Source organism: Rhinolophus hipposideros, assembly GCF_964194185.1.
Source record: "Rhinolophus hipposideros genome assembly, chromosome: 9".
NCBI lineage: Eukaryota > Metazoa > Chordata > Mammalia > Chiroptera > Rhinolophidae > Rhinolophus > Rhinolophus hipposideros.
In genome coordinates this window covers 12,198,305-12,220,672 of record NC_138055.1, presented here as the reverse complement: position 1 = coordinate 12,220,672, position 22,368 = coordinate 12,198,305, and the positions used below count along the sequence as shown (strand labels likewise).

Genomic DNA, 22,368 nt, shown 5'->3' with positions numbered 1-22,368 from the left:
TCCTCCCATCCCCTCTGCACAAAATAGGAGCTCAGGAAATATTAACACCTCCCACCTTCTACTCCCCTTCTCTTTCTATGAATATTTGCAGAGAAGTTACAGAATAACCACATGCCAACTACACTAGAGTCAAGGAGAACGACTGCTGAGAAAATGGCATTTCTCCTCCTTCGGCAAAAGCAACAGAGCCATGTGAGCCTGTTCTGGGGCTGGGGCACCCTATGCCAAGTCCTCCCCCTAACACCCCCCCACAATGTGTGGCAGCGAAAATAGGGGATGACCAAGTGCCACTCTCAGCGGGGCTGCATGTGCCTGATCCCACGACCATCCCCATCCTGACCTTTTCTGGTATTTACGATGTCCGACAGGATTTTGATCAGTGTTTGAGCTCTTGACATAAAACAAAGAGGTCGGCACGTTTCCCCGGGAGGCACAAGTGCCAGGATTTTAATCTTGTCTCCAGACACTTCTCCCAAATCCTACCCTGCCCCACCAGCCCCATAACGAAACAGCCAAGACACAATGTCTCTTTTGTTGCAGGAGCCAGCAGGTCCCAGGTCAGTAACTTTTGGGCATGGAGCTCAACCCTGACTGCACCCTGCATTACATAGGAGCTCATAAACATATGGACGTCCAGTGCCTACACCAGACATTCTTTGTCGGTAAGGGGTGGGCCTGGACATCCTTCTTCCTGAAGGATGGTAGTAACTGGCAGACAACTGCATTTGGGAGACGTGACGGGAACAGAACGGTACATGATATGGTCCAAGCCTGAGGCCAGCCTCTGAGAACTGGTAGAGGAGGTGCCCAGTTTTTCCTGCACAGCAGGGAGAGATTGACTGGCACATCCAAGGTCACACAGCCATGGCTGGGACTTGAACACGGGGCTCTCTGATCCTTTTTGTAGCCATGATGACCCTGCACTGTTGAGCTCAGAGCGTCTATACACGTCTTTACAGGAGCAGCCTTAGAACCACAGCCTTACAGTGATCAAAAGACGGGGCTTGCATTTCACTCTTCTTTGAGAATACCCACAACAGCTGCAAACAGCCTAAGACTCCATCCCAGAAGGCCTGACTAGACAAATAAGAATACAGCCATGCAATGGAACACCAAGAAGCAGAAAAATGACACAGTGCTGAACATAGGAAAATGGTTTCAATATGTAGTTAAAAGAAAAAAGAACGAGTATACAAACAGTATGATAATATGACCTCAATTTTATATTAAAAAAAACCAATTTTATATGCACAGAAAAGTGCCTGGAAGGAAATACATTAAAAGGGTAACAACATGCAACTCTAGGTATTAGAAATACAGGAGTTCTATTTTCTTCTTTGTGCGGATACGTACATGCATTGTTTTATTCATGATACACACGTATCAAGTGGATCAGACTCCCAAACCTTAATGATATCCGTGACAGAGCAGTCTATTCTTCAAAGGGTCTAGTAAATTCTTGTTTTTGCCTCTGGAGTTAAAGCTCTTTACCTTTATGCTGCCCCACATCCCCCCTCCCCATCCACCACCCCCTCCTGTCTAGAATTCTCTTCTTCCTGTTCTACAAGGAAAACATATTTCATTCCCCCATATTATTATTTTTTAATTTACAGAGCTGATTCCATGGACTATTAGTATATCTCTAAAAGCCGAAGTCAGAGAATCAAACATTTAGGGACATGCACCTACTGTGTGCTGCTATGAAAAGCATCAAGGGGTATCCAAAAGCTCACCTCCCATTGCAATGGCTTCCACACCTCTCTCCAGAGACAGAGATTTGGAAGCCAAATGTTATGTTTTGAGATTCTCGCCGGGCTGAGCCAGCAGGTCACCGTTCATTCTTAGGAGGTCTAAATTCTCTTGGGATCATCATTCCCTTTTACTCTGTGTCACCATTGCTGCCTTAGATAGTATTTCGAGCCTATGTATATAACCTCAGCATTGAAGTCCCGCTGGTGACTCCAGGCCATCTGTGATTTGCTACTTGACAGGAGCAGAAAGGGAAAAGAAGATTGTAGAATCCAAAACCATAGAGGCTGACAACCTAATTTTGTTTGCTCAATAACTAATTTTTTAGCATCTACTAGGCTTGGATTGGGCTATATTTTGTTGAAGCCAGAGCCAGCAGGATTTACTACTAGCAGATAAACGCAGTGTGTGAGGGCAACTGAGGCATCAAAGACGCTTACTTCACATGATTCTGGCTCTGCCTCCGACAGGATAAATTTGTATAAGATTCACAAACCCGAAAGGAACATTGAGATCACCCCATCGAACCCAATGGTTTTACAGATTCATTCATTCCTTCACCAGTCATTCAATACATACTCATTGAACAGATATTCTTGGATCCAAAAGGTAGAGTGACTTGCTTTACAAGAGTCCTGCATCACACAACATAAAGACCTTCTGGACCTTTCTTGACCTTCGCACCACAAAGCACTGAACTAGTACAGAGCCCTTCCAGTTCGTTTTTCCTGCATGCGTGCAAGTCAGTGAAACCACTACTCAACTTCCTTTGTTTCCTACTGCCTCTGTGCAAGGCTACAAAGAAAATTTATCTTTCAACATGCCACCTTTCTACTTTGACAAGCAGTGATTTGTTTTTTAATGGATGTCCCAGGAAGGCACACACCTAATCTGCTGGAATGATGATGACACAGTTAATTAGGCCAAAGAAGGAAGAAAGCCCAGGACAGAGCCTAAGCTGGAGACACTGCTTCCCATGAGCAGTGGCCAATTTCTCAGGGAAGAGTCATTTGCAAAAGGAAGATCAAGGAGATATTCAGCTAGGTCAAATTTTTAATTTAGGTTACACTTGTGGCTAAATAGGTTCCTAAATCCACCTTTATCATCTAGACGGAATAATCCTCTAAAATGCTAAAGAAAATTTATCCATGTACCAAAAATTTACAAATGTCTATTAGCCAGTCCCGGTCACTGAAGAGGACACCCTCTGTTTGAGAAGGGTAACGGTGATGGGGACATGTGGGAAAGAAGTTAAAAGAGTACACTTGTTTATTTAGAGTATTAGCCAGCGTGCTTCTTACGGGTGCAAGTGACAGAAATTTAAACTGACTTAAGAAATTTTTTAAAAAGTGAACTTTTCCTTTCTTATGGCTGGAACTAGGGACTCCAACACAATATAATTTGGAATCTGTTTCTCCTGTCATGCTCTCAGACTTGCATTCACTCTCAGACAGTGTAGTTGTGCAGGAAGAGGTAACATAGCTGGCCTGAGACCACTGTCCTTTGAAAGGCTTGCTTGCAAAGTTGGCCCTTCACTGGCCTGTGCAAATTTGGGTTCCCGGAAGGTTCTGACGATTCCCTGGTAACAATGGCCCACCATGTCTAAATTGTTTGTACAAATATTATGGTTTATGATGAACACCCGCTTTCCTTCCGGAAGTCTGCGATTTGGTATATGCTAGGTAGGGGGTGCCTATGGGACCAGCCCCCAGTAAAAATACAGGGTGATGATTTTCTAAGGAACTTCCCTGGTAGATACCATTTCACACGTTGCCATAACTCATTGCTGGAGGAAATAAGTGTGTCCTGTGTGACTCCACTGGGAGAAAACTCTGGAAGCTTGAGACTGGCTACATAGGGGCTTCATCCTTTGCTGGTTTTGCTTTCTGTCCTTTTGCAATAAAAAGTCATAGCCATGACCATGACTCACACTGAGTCCTGTGAGTTCCACTAGCAAAGCACTAAATCTAGAAGTGGTCTTGGGGACCTTTGACACAGTGGCAAAAAACTAATGGAAGTTCCAGTCTCACATCCTCAGAGTTTAGCAACTGCCGTGGAAAATTTTTCCAGCAAAAAAACCTTAGCTTAAGGCTCATTAGTTCTGATTGGCTTAGCTCAGGTCACATGACCACCCTGAACCAATCACGATAGCCAGGGGGGTCCTGTTGCTGGCTAGGACTGGGTCATACCCTTTTTACCCTTGTACCCATATGTACACTGAAAACCAATTGAGTCAAGGAGAGACATGCTTTTTGAAAGAAAAGCAGATACTCTGATGTTTGTGGAAAGGAGACATGAATGCCCAGCAGGCAAAAAAGAATTCCTACGACAGTGGAGCACTAACGTAGTATATTATAAAACAGCATTTGTTATAGTTAAATATCAACCACCGCCACAATAACAACAAAAATCACAGAGGCAGAAGAGCTCAGTGCATTATCTCACCCTAAATCAATGTTTCCTCTTGCATTCTGCACCCAATCTGCTAAACTGAGAAATAAGGGTCGTCTATAAATCTTTTCCCTCTGGTACCGTATCTTATCTGGACATCCATTTTGAATGGATTGTGTTGCGGCATCCTACCTCCACCTTAGCTCAGGCAGTGATCATTTCCTTCTTGGGTTACTGACACAGCCGACCAATTGGACTCTGTGTTTGGTTTTGCACCATCCAACCCATTTCCCCACAGCACAATCACCTTTCTATACTGATGACTGCCTGGTCTGACTAGAGCGGTCTTCTCCTTGGAGACTGTCAATGGATTCTTACTGTCTTCTGGAAAAGCCCAAACTCCTTGGCATGGCAGACCTTCCATGACCTAGCTCCTGCCAACTTTTCAATCTTCCAGCACCTTCCCAATCCATCCTCCCATATTCAATACTTTGTATGAAATACGCCAGCCACAGGGGACCCCCACGCCCTGAAGTTTGGGCAATATGACATGCTGTTTAATGTCTTTATCACTTTGTCCCATTCTGTTTTCCTGCCTGGATGGCCTGCTCCCCCTTTTCCACATCTCCAGCCAATGCACACGACCAATTATCTCCTGTTGTAGGTGATGCCCTTCCCAGTCCCCAAAGTTAATAACTGACTCCATGGTGGAACCACTGTGCTTGGTACATACCCCTTGTCTCTCACAATGGTCCTTTCTCAGTATTATGTGTCCTTCTGAATTCTCAATTCCAGTGTTATTTCTATGATGGCGGATATACCATACCTCACCCATATTACAGCTCAAGATCAACTCAGAGATTGACAAGGGGCAATCCTTAAAACCTGCAGACTGAACAAACAAAGGAAAAGAGACAGGCTGTGATCCTGGCTCTGCCACTTATTAGCTAGATGACCAGGATCTATTATTTCACCTTTTTAAGTGTTGGGTTTTCTCTCTTCTAAAGTGGGGATTGGACTATCCATTTGTTAGGATTGTTGTGAGGATGAAAGGAGCTAATGTATGGAGAACATCCAGACTACATGCCCACTCTGAGCTGCAGTAGGCATCTTAAGAAAGCAAGTTTCCCCCCAAATGTACTATAAAATATTAATAATGAGGGAAACAGGGTGCAAGGTATACATGGGAACTCGGTACTATTTTTAAATTTTTCTGTAAATCAAAAAATTGTTCCAAAACATTTTTTTTCTTTTTATTAGTTTCAGGTGCACAAGACAAGGTAATACTTAGATGTTCATCATTTATATCCCTCACACTGTGAACCCCCCTCCCCCCATCCCCCCATCCACTATCCCTCCGACCTCGCACCGAGCCATCACATTATATATATAAAATTATAGTTGGCATTCATTATTGTTCAGCTTCAGGTGTACAGAGCCGTGATCAGGCACCTACAGCATCCCTGAGGTGGTCTCCCAAATGGGACACGTGTCCATCGGATACCCTACAAAATCTTTACAACATTATTGATTATGTTCCCCAAATTAATTTTCAAAAACCCTGAGGCCATCTTGTGGTTACCGACTGTGTTCTAATTTCCTCCCCGCCCATCTAACAACCCTCAGTTTTTCTTCTTTGTCCCCAAAACTGTTTCTGATTAGTTCATTCACTTATTCTTTTCTTTAGATTCCACATATAAGTGAGATCATATGGTACTTGTCTTTCTCTTTCTGACTTATTTCACTTAACATAATGTTCTCTAGATCCATCCATGTTGTTGCAAATGGTAAGATTTCTTTTTTCTTTATGGCTGCGTAATACTCCATTGTATAAATGTACCACAGTTCCTTAATCCAGTCATCTACCGATGGGCATTTCAGTTGTTTCCACGTCTTAGTTCACTTAAAAAAGAAAGTAAATTCCATCGCTGCCCCAAACCCCTTCCTTCTCTCCTCCCCAATTCCCTCCAAGTCATGGGCTGCCTCCTTTCTTTTTTTTTCTTTTTTTAAATAGCCTACTATCACATCATTTCAAAAATAAAAAGAGGATTATTGGCTGGGTTTAAGAAAATCTTATTTTTAATCTTTAAGATTTTTTTGCTATTATGGGGTCTCTTGGGACATCTGAGCAGTAAAGAAGAGAGGCCCCAAATTGTCATGCCTTCTTTGTCCCTAAGACCCATCAAATGGCAAATAAGAAAACAGAAACCAGAGTTTCCTCGTCTAATGCAGATGATTGTCAATGAAAAAAAACCATATTATATATATATATATATATATATATATACACACACACACACACACACACACACACACACACACACACACATATCCTTTTGCTTCTAAGGAAGCTGGTAATTTCACCTGGTCCTACGCTGGCTGATGGTATTCCCTTAAATGGCCCCTCCATCCATCTCAATAAGGAATCTGCACATTCACTCTGCCCACTACACTCTTCCAGATGGGTAAGCCCAGTGCACTGCACAGAGAACAGAGCAGCTATTTGTCTTCCTTGACAGGCCATGTCCGTCCTTGTCATATATTAGATGCTGCTAATAATCTATGTATATGCACTTAGGAGGAAAAAAAAACTGTGTCCTTGTGATAGAGAATGCCATGCTCTGATTTCCTCCCTTCACGAGTTTGTAGATGAGCGGCAAGTTGGTTCCTCTTGCAATTTCGAGGAAGAGCTCATACATTCCAGTGGGTTCTCACTGAATCCATGGATATGAATCCATAGTCTTCTATGCATATGAATGCTTTTGAGTCTGGTTAATTCAATCGGACTTTCGCTTGGTATCACAGAGCCTTCCCGGTACAGGGGCATGAATATACTTATTTGTCTTCCAAAAGAAGAACTTCACTACTGGCTGTTTCTTTTTGGCTCTAGAAGAGGAAATTCACAGTTCACGCATCCATGAGGCTAAGGTAGAGTAAAACAAAGAAGGAAGAGGTCTGAAGGACACCCAGTAGGAGCTTGGGCACAGGGGTGATTCAGAAAGTCACGCAAACAGTACATGGTTAAGGAGTCTCCAACTTTTAAAGTGACACACAAGCTGTAGAAGGTTCAGATTCCATTTCTTCTCTGGTGCCAGTCATTATCGACCACTTAAAACTACCACCATACCACCACCTGACTGGTCATATGGATTTTCATCAGTAACAATGATGGAAGTGGTTCTCAACAGGCAACGATTGTGCCCCGCAGGGGACGTGTGGTGGTGCCTTGACATAGTTCTGGTTATTGCAACTGGGGAAGGGGGTGCTACTGGGTAGAGGCCAGGGACAAAGCTAAACATTCTATAATGTATAGGACAGCCCCCCACAATGGAGAATTAGACAGCCCCAAGCAAGTGTCAACAGCGCCAAGGTAGAGAAACCCTGCACTCAAGCACTGATTCTCAGGTCACTGGTGGTTCCAGGCTGTTGTTGGGGGGTGGGAGTGGACCTTGGACTTGTGCCACTTGGAAAGACCCAGCAGGTAATTCTGATACTGAAAGCCAATCGCCATCATGCAACTCAGAATTACTGCTCAAAGAACACAGTTGTAAATGGTCAGCAGGTTGTGGCTTGGCTCTCACATGCCTATTCATCCAATTAGATAGGCTGCTAAGATTGACCAGAACTAGAACTAACCTGTACGTAAGACCCCTTTGGCCAAGATACTTCTAGAGCAAAGAAGGAGAAAAAAAAATGGCTTCTATACTGAGCACATGACTCTAAAGGTGGCCTTATCTTTGTCTCTATAAATTCATTCAACAGGTGTTTGTTTCCTGTCTATTCCCACTACCTGTCCCGCACCTGTCTCTCACTGTCACCTCCCCTAAGTCCCCCACGCCTTTATTTGGTCCCAACCTGCTCTCTCCACCTCCCTCCTCTCAGAATGACCTAGGACAGCCCTGTCCCCTCTATGTATCCACAGTGACTATGTTCACCATCAAAGTGTCCTTGACTCAGGCAGCTGATACCACCTCAATGTTAGAAACGCAACCTAGCGAAATAATTCGCATTCATGGTAAGCAACCCTAAAATGTTCCTAGAAGTTATCTGATGTTCTCAAAGACGAATGAGTCACGTGCATGTCTAATGGACTGAGAATCGGAGAGCATAACTCGTACATCTGGTACCAAGTAGTTGTTCAATAAATATTTACTGAATGTCTGAATGAGTGAGGAAAGACTTCTGGGCAAAGCAGCTTCCTGTAGGTCTGGGTTTGATGTGTAAGCTTCTCGGTATCTCTTCCTGCATCTGTTCCGTGACTCCAGGTCCCTTGAATTCCCCTCTCTCCAGGTCCACAATATATGTAAAGATTCACTTCTAAGAAACAAGCTGTTGGTCTCCACAATGGGAGGGCCCATCAGGAAATGGTAACCATTCCAACATGAGACATAAGTCATGTATTTACCAAAAATAGTAACAGCACAAATGTCAGGACCCTGTGGTCATACAATAAAAAGCTAAGACCCTAAAATACTTCCCTTTTACCGACCTAATCAGCCTCCCAATTCAGCTCTTCTTTCCTCAGACTAGAGCCCTCCCCACCCTGCAGCTCTCCTCTACCACTCCAAGATAAAAGCAAAAGCTGGAGAAATAATACTTATAAAAATAATCACACCATATTCTCTGGATTCTAGGAGGCCACTGATTGTAGAATATATCAAAACATTTTCCAGGAGAAAAAGACCACCTGTCAAGTTGCTTTTCTAAGTCACATCTCAACTTTAGAGAGCGTAAAATGTGAAAACCCTATATCGGAGTACAGAGATAATATAACAAATAGCTGCAAAATACTAGGTGAATTACATTATTTTGCTTCTAAAATATTATTCGCATTGAGACTGAGAAACTGAAGTGTAAGTTACAGGGACAGGTCCTGGGACTGTCGCATTTCACAGCCTGTGCTCGCCTCACTGAGATGGACAGCCCGCTCTTCCCAATTCGGACAAAATCCTGACTCTGACTCTTACAAGACCCTCCTCTCAGGTCGTTCTCCTCCATCTTGATCGAGGTTCTTTGGGGGAGAGTTTCTTGCTCATGGAGGACTAACATTGTCTCCTCTGCTATCAAGGTCCTCCCATCCCCAGGCTTTTAAGTACATAGACAGGTGCCTTATTGCGATGACAAGAAAATGACCCTTATGTTACGAACAGTGGTGGCTAACACTGTCAGTGCTGACTCTGTGTCAGGCGCTGCACAAAGAGCTGTCTATGAATCCACTTACATTACCCTCACGGCAACACCCTGTGAACATAATTGGCTCCGTTTTGCCATTAAGAAAGAGAAGTTCAGAGACTTGAGCAGTGCCAGGTTTATAAAGACAGTAAGAGGGTGGGGAGCAACCCAAAAAGAGCGCCTGGACTTCTCTGTCCCACTACCCCACTAGTGGACACCAGAGCTGGGTAAAGCAGAAGGGAAAGACACACTTCCCAGCCACTTCTGGAAATCTGTTTTTCCTCCCTTTCCTGAGGAGCCACAACGTGCCCTCGTGCTCACTTTGCAGAACGCCTGTGCGTTGAGGAGAGCCACACAATTGCCAGATGTCCCGTCTGCCCAGTTGGGGGATCCCAGAAATGTACCAGTGTGGCCGCTCTGCCCCACCCTGAGAGCAGCACCAGGACACGGCTGGCTTGACGATGAGGCCGTGATTTGAGACAAGAGCCGTCATCACTCCTTGGGTATAACCTGCACAATCAGGGCTCCTGACACAGTTAGGGTGAGTTCAGTGATCCTCCCTCTGATAAATCTGCTGGGCCTTGGCTCTGCTCCTCCTCCTCGCTAATCACCGCTGGCCTATCACAGCTCGCCAAAAGCATCTGGCCCCGCCTTCACACTTGCTGATCACAGTCTGCCATTGCCCACTTAGCCTTCTACTGGAGACAGCAAATCTAGTCACTCTGCCTTCTGGACAAGGAGGCACAGGATTACCACCCCTGCTCTCCACACTGGGATACACCTGGAAGTCTAGAAAATGAAACTAGTCACCCGGTCAGAACATCTATTTTAATACCACAAAGCTCTATTTTAGTTCCAAAAAGAAAACACCTCAAGTTACCTCCAGCCCAGACTTTTTGTGTGAAAATACCGACCTGCTCATCTTATCTCTGCATGTCCAAAACTGGACTCATCACCCAGTGCTACTCACACCACTTCCAGTTCACCTCTAATCCATGTCTGTTGCTTGGCTCCAAGGGCAATATCCTCCTATATTTAGGCCACTATCATATCTTGCTTGGACTGCAGCAGTAGCCAACCCCCTACCTGCTGATAGAAATTTCTTTTAAGAAACTGGTTTCCGGCCTCATCTTTCAAAACACCCCCCTACCCCTGCCCCGCACACCCCCCCCCCCAACACACACACACTTTAGCCAAAGGGATCTGTTCAAATCCGAAAATCTGAGCCTACTTCTCTGTACCTGAAACTCTGAACTGTCCTTCAGTTACCTTTGGGTAATACCTAAAGCCGTGACTCATAAAACCCTTCATACTTCTCTTGCCTTACTTCCCACCCTCAAATCACCTAGAATCATATGCTTTATTTGTTCATTTATTCAACAAATATTTACTGAGCACCCACGCTCCTCCAAACATTGTTCAGGTGCTAGGAATGCCCCAGAAACAAGATGACAAAGATCTCTGCCCTTGCGGTATTCGTGTATTAGCAGGAAAGACACACAGTGACCAGGTAAAGCAGCCATGTCTGGTACCTGGGTCCCTGCTGCTTACTCGGTTGGGCACAGCAGCCATCTTGATAAGTAATTATAAACCAGATTAGAAGATGATGAGTCCTGTTAAAAAATGAAAGAGCAGGGCTGCAGGACAAAAGGGGACAGTCAGGGAAAATCTCACTGAGAAGCTGAGATTTGAGCAAAGACTTGAAGGAAGTCACAGCAGCAAGACAGGGAGAGGTCTGGGGGAGAAGCGCTCCCGGCAGGGGGACAGCAGAGCAAAGGGTGAAAGCAGGAGACCGCCTGGTCTGTTTGAAGAACAGGGTTCATGTTCCTTCCGTTCTTATGTGTACTGTTCTCTCTCTGGACCTCAGGCCTCTGCATATGGCATCCCCTCTAAGTAGGACCACGGAAGATAATGTCTTCGTGCCTCCTCCCCTTAGAAGTCTTCCTGACCCTCCCAACCCTCCTAACCAGGCCTGTGCTCCCTAAAACACGATTCTACCTCACCCTAAATTCTCCCTTTCAAAGTACTTTCCACACTTGAATGCAGTCGTGTGTTCACGGGGGTCTAGAATCTAGTGGTTTAACAGTGTGAGCTCTGGGGTCAGCTTGGGGTCAGCCTGGCTTCGATCCAGGCTCTGCCATGAACTTGCTATGTGATCTTGGGCAAGGTACTTAAAGAACTACGAGGGCTAAATGCGACAGCCCAGCGCCTGACACACAACAAGCCTTTAACAGAAACTAGCAACGTGAGGGCAGAACTGGGTCTGTCTTATTTACTATTGTACTCCCAGGGTCTAGGGCAGGTCCATGGGCTCAAAGATAATGAATGAACAAAAGAATGAGTGACTGAATAAATGTGGAAGGCAGGGAGGCAGGGCAGAAGGGCAGAAGGGAAGCAGGGACAGGAAGGGAGGGTAGAAAGGGACGCAGGCAGGCTTCCGTTCCCCTCACTCTCAGGAGTTCCAGCTTGAAGAAGAAGAGGAAAACAAAGATAGAGAAGGAAAGGGTGGGAGCTCTCATTTATTAAGTACCACGCAAGGCAGAGCCATTTCCTGACTTCCCACCAAAATAAAACTTCTAGGGTAGTTATTCCCCCAGTTGCATAGAACAACAAGAAAAGAGGCTCAGGGAAGTTAAATGATGTTTCTAATATAGTAAGGGGAGGCAGATCCACTTCAGAGTTAATCTGAAAATAATTAAAACCTCTTCACCAATTTTGCCAGGAATAAAATTCTTGATGTTCCCCCAGTGGTGAGCATCTTGGCTTGTCAAATGGAAGAACTGGGAGCATCTAATGAGAGAATCAAAGTGCTGCTTTCTGGATTCTGAAAGGGAGGCAGCGTGGATAACAGATGTGAAGAAAAAGCAGGAGCAGATGAGGAGGAGAGAGGAGGAAATAAAAGAACAGGCCATCGGAATTTTCCAAGAGGGAAGGCAAGTAGGAATGAAGAAGTTAAAAAAGAAAACAATGAAAAAAAAAAGAAAACAATGAACACTGGTGGCGAGGAAGGCGCTCCCTCCATACTAGGAGGGCAGAAGAATGTTTAAGACCACGATCCGGATGAAAAAGAAACGCCCGGCCTTTTCTGGGAACCTTGTGATTGATGTCAAAGACCACAGGCCCAGCCGCCCTCTTTTCCAGCAGAATTCTAGCACCTTCTGTAGTCACGCGCGTCACCCGTGCAGACACTGGCTGCCGGAGTCCGTGTAAAGCATTTTATTTGAGAACTGATGTCTTTCTAAATTTCCCTGTTCCTTCCCTGCGGCAAAACAGTCTTTCAGGTTTAGGAACTGTCAGGAGCAGATGTGAGGTGAGTGGAACCCTGTCTGCAGTGAGCCCTGCAGAGGTCACCCCAGGTCTGGCCACAGAGGCATGGAGTTAATCAGGGAACTTTGACTGGCATGAGGTGATAGCCTTTTCCTGAAAGTCCTTCTTTGATTCCTTTCAAGCCAGCTAAAGGGGAGGGTTGGGGGTGGGGAGAGGGAGGGACAGACGCAAAGCTTCCTTTGGAAGTGGGTGAAGGGAGGAAAGAAGGAATGAAAGTCAAAGGGAAAGAGATAAATGGGATAAGAACTAACACAGGAGAGAGGAGGAAGGAAAAGGGGTTCCCCTGTAGCAGGATCAGTGAATCACCTCCCCAGACCTCGCAACACTGTGAGAAGATGTGGGTACTTTCTACCGGTGTGGGAACAGGAGCGAGGCTGAGGGAAGTTCACTGAGCACCCCCAAATCATCCCGCCGATGAGACCAGCAGGGATCTGAAACTTACTATCTTCCTTTGCCAAGCTTTTCCTACTCCACCAGTTCCACTGTGAGACTGAGAGATGGAGAGGGAGAGATGGAGAGAAAGAGAAGGGGGGAAGGAGGGACTTAGAAAGATGGGGAAGGGAGGGAGCGGCAAGCCATGGCAAGGTAGAAAATAAAGACAAGACCTGAAGATATGTCAAGGAACGTTTAAAACTCCTTCAAGGCAGGTGATTATAATAGCCAAAGTCCTACAGACGTCTTTTCAAGAGTAATACTTTCAGTGCTCTTCATATCTAGCTTTCCTACATTATTTTACACTTATAGCCACCCCAGCCCCGACGGCTTAATGGACAAAGCTCCAAGGTAATGGAGCAGACACACATTAATGATGACCGCCATTATTTCATGCCCTCTGGCGGGAATCCTTGGACACACTGGAATATGGGAGAACAATCCATGTTATTTTGTGCATTTCTCACAATGACCCTGCTGGTATGGTTCGTAGTACGTTTAGGCTCAGAGAACCCGCGGGTCATGATGGGGTAAGCCCCGATTCTGGCTTACGCGCCTGAGCCACGCTGAGTGCATGGGCAGAGGTCTTGAGGCTCACAACTACTTTAAACACATGTTCTAGGAAGGGCACAAGCAGGGCCAGGATTCTTAAGACTGTGGTTTTATTTCTCAAATCCAGGGGAAACCACACTTCCCTCTGCCTCTGATTTTGCCTGTTTTCTGAATGCCCGGATCACCGAGAGACGGCCTTCTCTACAAACGGGCATATATGGTCACCTAGAGTGCTTTCCTATATCTAACTCTGGTAATCTCCAAAGAGACTCTAAGCTCCACCATCTCCTCTTCTAGGGAGTGTGGGGTGCAGGGGAAAGAGTATCGCATGGAGATTTGGACTACTGGAGTTCAAATCCTGGTGCTACAGCTTAACAGGGAGACACTGACCGCGCAAGCTTCTCAGCCTCCCTAAGCAACCGTTCCCAAACCTTTACCAGCGGACCACTACCAGTAACGACTTCATGGGGGCGTTGTGAGGATTACATGAGTTCACCCATAAAACGCTTGTTTCATGGAGTAAAGGACATACAAACGTTAGCTCTAATTAATCCATAGTGCATCCCTTAGGTTCTTAAAAAACACCCACTGATGTGACACAGTGACCCCCACGGTGGCACTCCGACCGGTTTCGGAGCCAGAACTTGACGCTATGGCAACATGCTCTTCCTAAAGGGAGGGCACTGTCCTTAAGAGTAACCATGCTGTCTTGAATATTTGCATGGCTTTCTTCTAAAAGCTCCCTATCATGGGCGAGCACTTCTTACTTATGCCTTCAGAAGGGCTTCTCCAGATTGCGGAAGTCAGCCATTAATTTTTCCAAATTTTCGTACAGTATACTTACAGCACTCAGGGGTTGTGGGTGAACATGATCAGCAGTTGCACCCAAACTAAATGCAGACCCTGCCTCCCAGGTAGATGGGCAGCCTCTCCCCCACCCCATCAGGCAGCCTGGAGAGGAGGCCGGAAGTGGCAGAAAGAGCGCAGACTCCAAATAAAGCCAAATGATTTGGGGCTCATCTCTGCTGTGAAATACCTCTCTTTAGGCACAAGAAGTTATTTAACCTCTCGTGGGCTCAGTTTATGTTGCTTTTCAAAAGTGCAAAGCTTCGAGCTCAGGAACTGGGACAGAGTCGTACTCAATATTAGTTACTTTGCTTTACAAACACTCATTTCTCTGCCTGCCTCCCACTATGTCCAGTTTAAAATGCCCCGAACCAAATTCCTGATCTTCCCCCATAACCTGTTCTTGCTGTCTTCTCCATCTCACCTGTCCAGCCACCTCGGGTCATCTTCGATTCTGATCACTGTCACTTCCTACATCGAATGCATGGAACATCTCGCTTCGACCTTCAAAGCGTATTCCTAATATGATGATGTCTTTCACCTGCCTCTACTGAGCCACTCAGGTCTAAGCCAACACGTCTCACCTGGATGACTGCAATAGTCCCCTAAATGGTTTCCTTGTTTCCTCTCATTCTCACAAGGGCAGCAGGATGATCCATTAAAAACATAAATCAGATCACATCACTCCTGCTAAAAGGCAGACAATGGCTTTTCATATCCCTGAAGGGAAAGGCAAACGCCCTATAAGTGAGGCCCCTGTGATCTGACTTTGTCAACCCCACACCTCCCTTCCGGGCTTACTCGACTGTGTTCTGACCTCCATCCTATTGCCCCCAAAACTAGGCCACATTACTTCCGAAACGTCACCCTTCCTTATGCCTGGGGCACTGTTCTACTCTTCCTAGACACCTGGCATTATTGCTTTCTTAGCTCCTTCAGGTTTTTGCTTAAATGTCACCTCTCTTGTAAGACTTTCCATTACCACTTTATTTGCATACTAAAACAATGCACGTGCTGACACACATGTGCACGCAGACCTCTTATCTCCTTTCTCTAATTTCCTCAAGAGCACTAATCACTGTCTCCCACACTATATAATTTCACTTGTGTGTGTATTGTGCGTCTGCCCCACTCAAACATACACGCACAGGGTAGGAATTGGGCTTGTTTTATTCTTGCAGCATTCCCAATAGTCAGAAAACAATTTGGCAACCAGTAAGCTCAGTAAATATGACTGAATGTGCGACTCCTAATTCTAGCCATCAGATTCTGCCTGCCAAGAATTAGTGGCTCTGAAAATACCTCCACTGGTTGGAACAGGCCTGAGAAGCACATGGACCACTGATGTAGGGAGGGAAGCATTTCTATTCAGGAGGACATTCCCAACAGGCACCCCAAAAACTGCACCCCGAAAGCTGCCACTGGTAGAGGCTGACGGTGAGTCTAAGCCCCTCCTAACAGGCTTCTCCCTAGAGTCTCCACGCAATGAATTTAGGTAAGGGGGATTGCACAGCACCAGAAGGGAGTCAGGGCTACGCAGGATCTGAGCATAAGAACTGCAGCCCCAGATAAGCAGCTGCTCCAAACCAGATAAATGAACAAGGCCAAATTGCATCAATGTCACTTCAAACATTGACAGGGAAAGATGTCAACTGCAATTGCCTCTAACAGAAGGGAACTCCCCCTCTTGGATCTTAACATTCTGTGTTTATGGGTCTGTCCTAAGGGGCTTTCTTCCTGTTCCATGCACTGGCTTCTAATTGGCCCAGTTTAGATAAAAAAGAAATTTCACACACCCATGAGAAAACTCTAGAAACAGGTACCATATGGAGAAGAACTAACTTATTTTCTTTTCACCTCCATATTTTCCCAGAAAAGTGAGGGTGGGCCTGGAAAAACCTTGCATGTTTTCATACACCTTGGTTGGTGCTAGATAAAAATGTAACGCAATCTGCTGTGTTTGTGAGCTCCTGGAAGGCAGGTGCCGCATTCTCGACAGTTTTAGACAACACCACCACCTAATATATTCCTCTGCACAGTGGGGAACTAACAAATGCTAGAAATAAACCTATGAAAGGATGAACAAATAAAATGCAGCCTGTGATCTCAGCTCCTTGCCTTTAAATTCCCCCTGTCCCTGTCCTGAGCTTGGCTCATCCACTCTGCTCTGCCCCAGGAACAGCTTTGAATGGCAGAATCCTCCACATCTAAATATTTGGACTGGCCGTGGGAGCAGCAAGAGCCTTGGTAACTCTTCCTTCCACAGATGACATCTTACCACCATGATTATACTTACTGCTGTTACTGGCTACAGAATTCCACTTGGTCTATGGCAGGTCACGGCTGGGCCAGAATAAATGAGCTTTCCTAGCTACCATGCCACAATTATATTTTCTCCGAAAATAAGACTGGGTCTTATGTTAAGTGTTACTCCAAAAAACACATGAGGGCTTCTGTTCAGGGGATGCCATCCTGAAAAATCATACTAGGGTTTATTGTCTGGTTAGGTCTTATTTTCGGGGAAACACGGCAGTGACCACCTCTTCCAGCGATTTTGCTGAGTTAACACTTGTACAAGGGAGACTTGTAGCTCTACATCCACACTGCTGGCTGAATTTCTCTGGGAGCAGACTCTGATAGTGGGAGTCAGCCTGCAGGAGGTTAATTTAGGGAGAGCTCTTGGGAACAGCACCTGTGAAAGTGAAAAACGCAGGACTGGGCAGAGGGAGAAATCCAGCTGCGAGGCAGTCTCTAGGGAGTGCTTCAGCTGATGCTGCAAGATTCACTGCAGGTGTGGGGTGCACCAGGAAGGGGCGTGGGCACGGGCACATGACGCTCCTCACCTGAGGCCATCCCCAAAGGAGGCTGAGAGCGGAGGGCCCTCTGCAGGCAGCACTCTTCTCGGCTGGATTAATGAGACCCTTATTCCAAAAGGGGAATGGGGGCATCTATTGCACACCACTACTCCTATCTGACAGGACAGAGCATGATCACCTCCTCTGGGATGCCCTCCCAGCTGCCTTCTCCAGCCCCCTTCAGGAGAGGTGGGAACTCTCACTCCCCTTCGCGGCTCATCTCCTTCTTGCCAGAGCTCAGTCACTGCCTGACACCCAGCAGGGATGCAGAAGGCGGCTGTGGAATAAATACATCACTGAATGCTGAACATCAGCATACAAATATGAATAGAAATCCACCTGATTATTTAAAAAAACACACACCACAAAAACCTGCCCCCAAGGAGTTAAATTTGATCAGAAAATCAAGCAGAAATGATTGAGGAACTTGCAAAGAGACACAGACGGATTCTGTGCCTCAACTCTGGGCACCGCCCTGCATGCTGCCACGCATCAGTTTCTTTATTTGTGAACTAAAAGGACAGACCCAAGCATTCTATGAAGAGGAGATTAGAGAGCAGAGAGACACACTCAGTATCAGTAGTTTTGCTAAGTGAGGTCATTATTGACACAGGAAAGGAAAATGAGCTTTTATCTGACAAGGGGAAGAGTCTAAGAGTGCCTCCCCATGATTTGCTGAGGCCTTTTTCAATTAGTCCAGAGCTAAGCGTTTCCAGGAAGGAAGCAGGCAGAAACCAGAGTGGGTGAGGAACTTAATCTTCTGTCCATGAATGGAAACAGAAACCAACGGGACTGTCCTGTGATTGATGAAAATGTCATCATTGAAAAAAATCACTAAAGGGTAGCTCACCTTCATAGGATAAGGAGCTGGAGAAGAGGCGGGAGGGATTTTAAACACAGAAGCCAGGGTGCAATTTAAAAAAAGAAAACGCAAAAAAACAAAGAAAAAAATCTCACTGCTAAATTTGTCTCTCATTGTATTTACTTAATACAGAGACGAATTTCAAAAATATTGCAGTTTTAAGGATGACATCTGGGAGACGGGTGTTAAAATAATAGCCAGAATTTTATGCTAACCTTTCACTTCTCTCAGAGTCAAGGACACCTACTGGGCTCATCATGTCCCACCAGATACTCCCACATACGTTGGGGCCGAGGCAAGAGCTACAGTAACAGCTAAGCAGAAATTCACGGGACTACAAGGAATGCCTCATAAAGCTCAACTTACATACCCCTTTAAAATGACACATCACACCATGAGGGAAAGCAAAAGCCGTAAGAACATTTCCAAACGCTCTGTAATTAATATGCATCTCCACCACCTCACAGGCTTTCTCAGCAATCAAAGTATCATTTGATGAAAAGAGAAAACTGATAAGTCAACACTCAATTATCTGCATACAAAATATACACATTTCATACTTATCGCTTCCACAGCATCCTAAATCAGATTCTTCCTAGGAACACAGACCTTCACTCTTCAGTTCCTGAAGAAATGCAAATTCCAGTTTAACCTGGCGCAGGTGCGAAGAGTGGAGGCTCAACTGCATTTGTGATTAATTATCCATTTCATTAACAGGACCGCATTAAGAGTTAACCTCACATTGAAAAATACATAGCATCACGATTCTTGGCATGACGACACCTTCAAAGAGACCAGGAAAACAACGGGCTGCACTTACCTTTGAACTTGTGGAACACAGCCCACAGCTCTGCAATGTCGGTCGCAAAGGTGATATCCGTGTCAAGGACAATGACCCGCTCCAGGTTGGCAGGAAGAGTCTTGGTCAGGACGAGCTTCATCAGACCGTAAATGCCGGAGTAATGTTTGTTGGGGATCCAGGAAACTTCAGACTAGACAGGGCAGCGAAGAGAGGGAGTAGGAAAAGAAAAAGAAACTAGGTTCATATTTTGCACAGACAAATAATGCCTGGTTTGTAAAAAGTATCTAATAAAAATGTGTTGATTGAATGAATGACTGTTTTCTTAAAGACACGTTCGTGTAATTTGCAGTTTGGCACGCGAAGTTGTTTTGGGAAGAAAATGTATCTGAACCAAGGGAGAGGAAAAGCAGGGTTTATAAAATGATGATTACATGCAAACACTGTGCTCAGATCTTTTAAAATAACATCTTTGTGATTACAGAAATTGTATAGGCTCATTGGAGAAAATAAGAATATACACAAAGGAAATAAAAGTACAAAAATTGTACCAGATTATATACTATGTATTTTGCAAACAGTACCTAATTGTTTCTAGGTAAATATGTTTCTTTAAATCATGTTCAGCTTCTGTGTATTAAAAATGACTACTTAATGGTATTATTAAAGCTTACGTTTACATATTTTTTAAAAGCAGTAATTGGACCAATTAGTGTTGCTGCCTTCTCTTGGTTCTCAGATAAACACAGGAGGCAGACCTGGTCATAACCTATGCAACACTCTTCTCTGGGTAAGCACACATGCACACACGCATGTGCACACACACACAAGCCCATAGAAGCCCTACATGCTATAAGAGAACAACAAACATCCTACAGGTGTGTAGAGTCCAAAGACAAGTCACACTTCTTGGTGCCACCTGGCACACAAAGTCAAAGCTAAAAATAACACATTACACCAGCATGATGAAAGCTTTCAAAGGTACAGGTTATATAGGAAGGTCACCGTGGGTGGGGGCCCCAGCCTCGCTGCCATGGGGAGTCTGCAGGTAAGCCAAAGCACACTTCATATTTTCATAAGTTAACACGTGTAATGGAAGCCTTTAATGGAAAATTGTGGTCAACTTATCAAGATTCTACAAACTATCCATCCCTTTTGTCTTTTGTCATTCCATTTGGAGGACATTATTCTAAAAGAAAAAGTAGTAAAATTTAAAAACGAGAAACCAGAGCTTTATTCTGAAACACGTGTATCACCATGTTATACAAGTAACAGAAACAATCCAAATACCCCAAAAGTGAACAGTTAATTAAAACATGGTATTTAAATTTTTTTTTTCAATTACAGTTGGTATAATATTTTTTCTTTGGTAGCACACTATACAATCTACAGTGCAGATTAAGATGTACTTAAAAAAGTAACTTGCAGGTGGCTGGTTGGCCAGCGGTTAGAGCGCAGTGCTCATGACACCGTGGTCACCGGTTTGATTCCCACATGGGCCAGAGGGCTGCGCCCTCCACAACTAGATTGAAAACAACGCCTTGACTTGGAGCTGACGGGTCCTGGAAAAACACCCTGTTCCCCAACATTCCCCAATAAAAAAAAAAGTAACTTGCATATACTAAAAGAAAGAAAGCAAGTTTTAAAGTCGCTTTTGTTTATTAACCCCTATGTGCAATCAAACAAGGTGACAAGACATCCCCACGAATCTATGCAGACGAAGGAGAAATGAAAGTACAGCTTCAAATTACTAATGGTGATCATTGAGGATGGCTTCCTCTCTTTCAGAAAGAAACGTACAAACATACGTATACACACAAACACATCTATGTAACTAATCTATATTTTTCAACTTTTTAAAATAAACGACGGTGGCAAAGAAAAACCTAAGCATTACATTCCTTTTCATGCTAATACGAACACAGAAGCCGGCTTGGGAAAGCTATGAGGAAGGATCCCCCATGATACCTCACCCAGACCCATTCCATCTCTCCCACCCACTCCATCTTAGGCTTTCATTTTCAGTTTATTTGAAAATACTATTTTAGCTGCTCATTTGTCTCAGTTTTACAACGATCCTTTGCATAAATGAGTACAATTTTTACCAGGAGAAAAACAAAGCAAAATTGACGGATTATACTATTCACCACGCGTCAGTCTCAAGAGAAAGAATCTTGAACTCTATGTCTGTAGTCCCTGGACAGCATGGAGGAAGGAAAAGAGGCAAACGTTAAAATCCGGATTCCAGCCCCATAAAAGGTGTTGCTTTCTCTAAGCCTCAGTTTCTTTACCTATAAAATAGAGCTGCTGTCTAGATCAACTGGTTGATGTAAAAATTAAAGGAGATTAAAGGATTCCAGTGCTTCATACACAAAAGACTCTCAACAAAGCCCCTACCTGCTTCCTGACTGCGCCTCTTGGTTTCAAGTATTTAGGTGGCCATGCCTCTTTAACTGCTTCCTTTTGGACGTGGGGTCTCTGGGAGACAGTACAGCATGAGCCTTGGGGTGTGGCGTCAGGCACACCTGGAGTCAGATTCTGGCCTTGTCACTTAATTGCCATGTCACCTTGAACAAGTTTGCTTGCCCTTTCTGAGCTTCTGCCATTTAAAACAGGCAGTTACTTCTACATGCTCACTGCACTGTTTCAGTCAGGGTGTGGGTGGGAACAGCACGCTCCAAATGGATCATCTGAGTTACATGGAATAATCAAGGGCTATGTACTGAAGTGAATGCAGAACTTCAGGGCAGTAACAAGGACGGTACAAGCACCCGGGGAGGGGAAGCGTGGGGGGCGTCACCACCCACGGCCTGAAAGGTCAATGCCAGCAGCTGCTGGAATCCAGAGGGAAAGCCACATGGAGCAGCCATCTGACAGGAGCAGTGACCTTCAGTACGGGGACATGGCCTGTGTGTGTCAGTCCCACAGGATGGAACAGGAAGAGAGCTCTCCGCCTCTCACTCTTTCTACTTACCAGTCTGCTGCGACAGCGCCCCTCTGGACAAACCCAAACGGAAGCCAGAGGGCAAATGAGCTCGGAGATTCGGCCCTCATGCATGCTCCTCATGAGGCATAAAGCAGGGTGAGGGGACAGACACCTGGAGGGACTAACCCAACACAACCAGCCCCATCATCAAATGAAACGAATGGCGGCAAAATCAAAGCACAATGCCTTCCTTACACATTATCGATGCAAAATGCGTATCTGTGGGATGGTGGGTGGGTGGATGGAAGGAAGGAGGGACGGACAGAGGAATGGAGGGACGAATGGCCCCAGAAGGTGAGTGCTGTGTCTACAGTTCCACAGCAAGCAAGATACAGACCCACAGATGCCATCTGCCGGGGGAAGGTCGGTGTTCTTTCCCCAAACCACGGTATCCTCC

The 22,368-nt window shown here is 45.1% G+C and overlaps 1 protein-coding gene across 5 annotated transcripts in view; it reads right to left on the bottom strand.

The window, feature by feature from the left end:
* LARGE1 (LARGE xylosyl- and glucuronyltransferase 1) overlaps positions 1 to 22,368 on the bottom strand; it is a 492,234-nt gene that overhangs the window by 188,572 nt on the left and 281,294 nt on the right. For all 5 annotated transcript variants that reach the window (XM_081059772.1, XM_081059773.1, XM_081059774.1 and 2 more), the window contains one exon: positions 19,007 to 19,178. In XM_081059772.1, the coding sequence (XP_080915898.1) occupies positions 19,007 to 19,178 (172 nt within the window). The remainder of the gene's footprint in view (positions 1 to 19,006; positions 19,179 to 22,368) is intronic.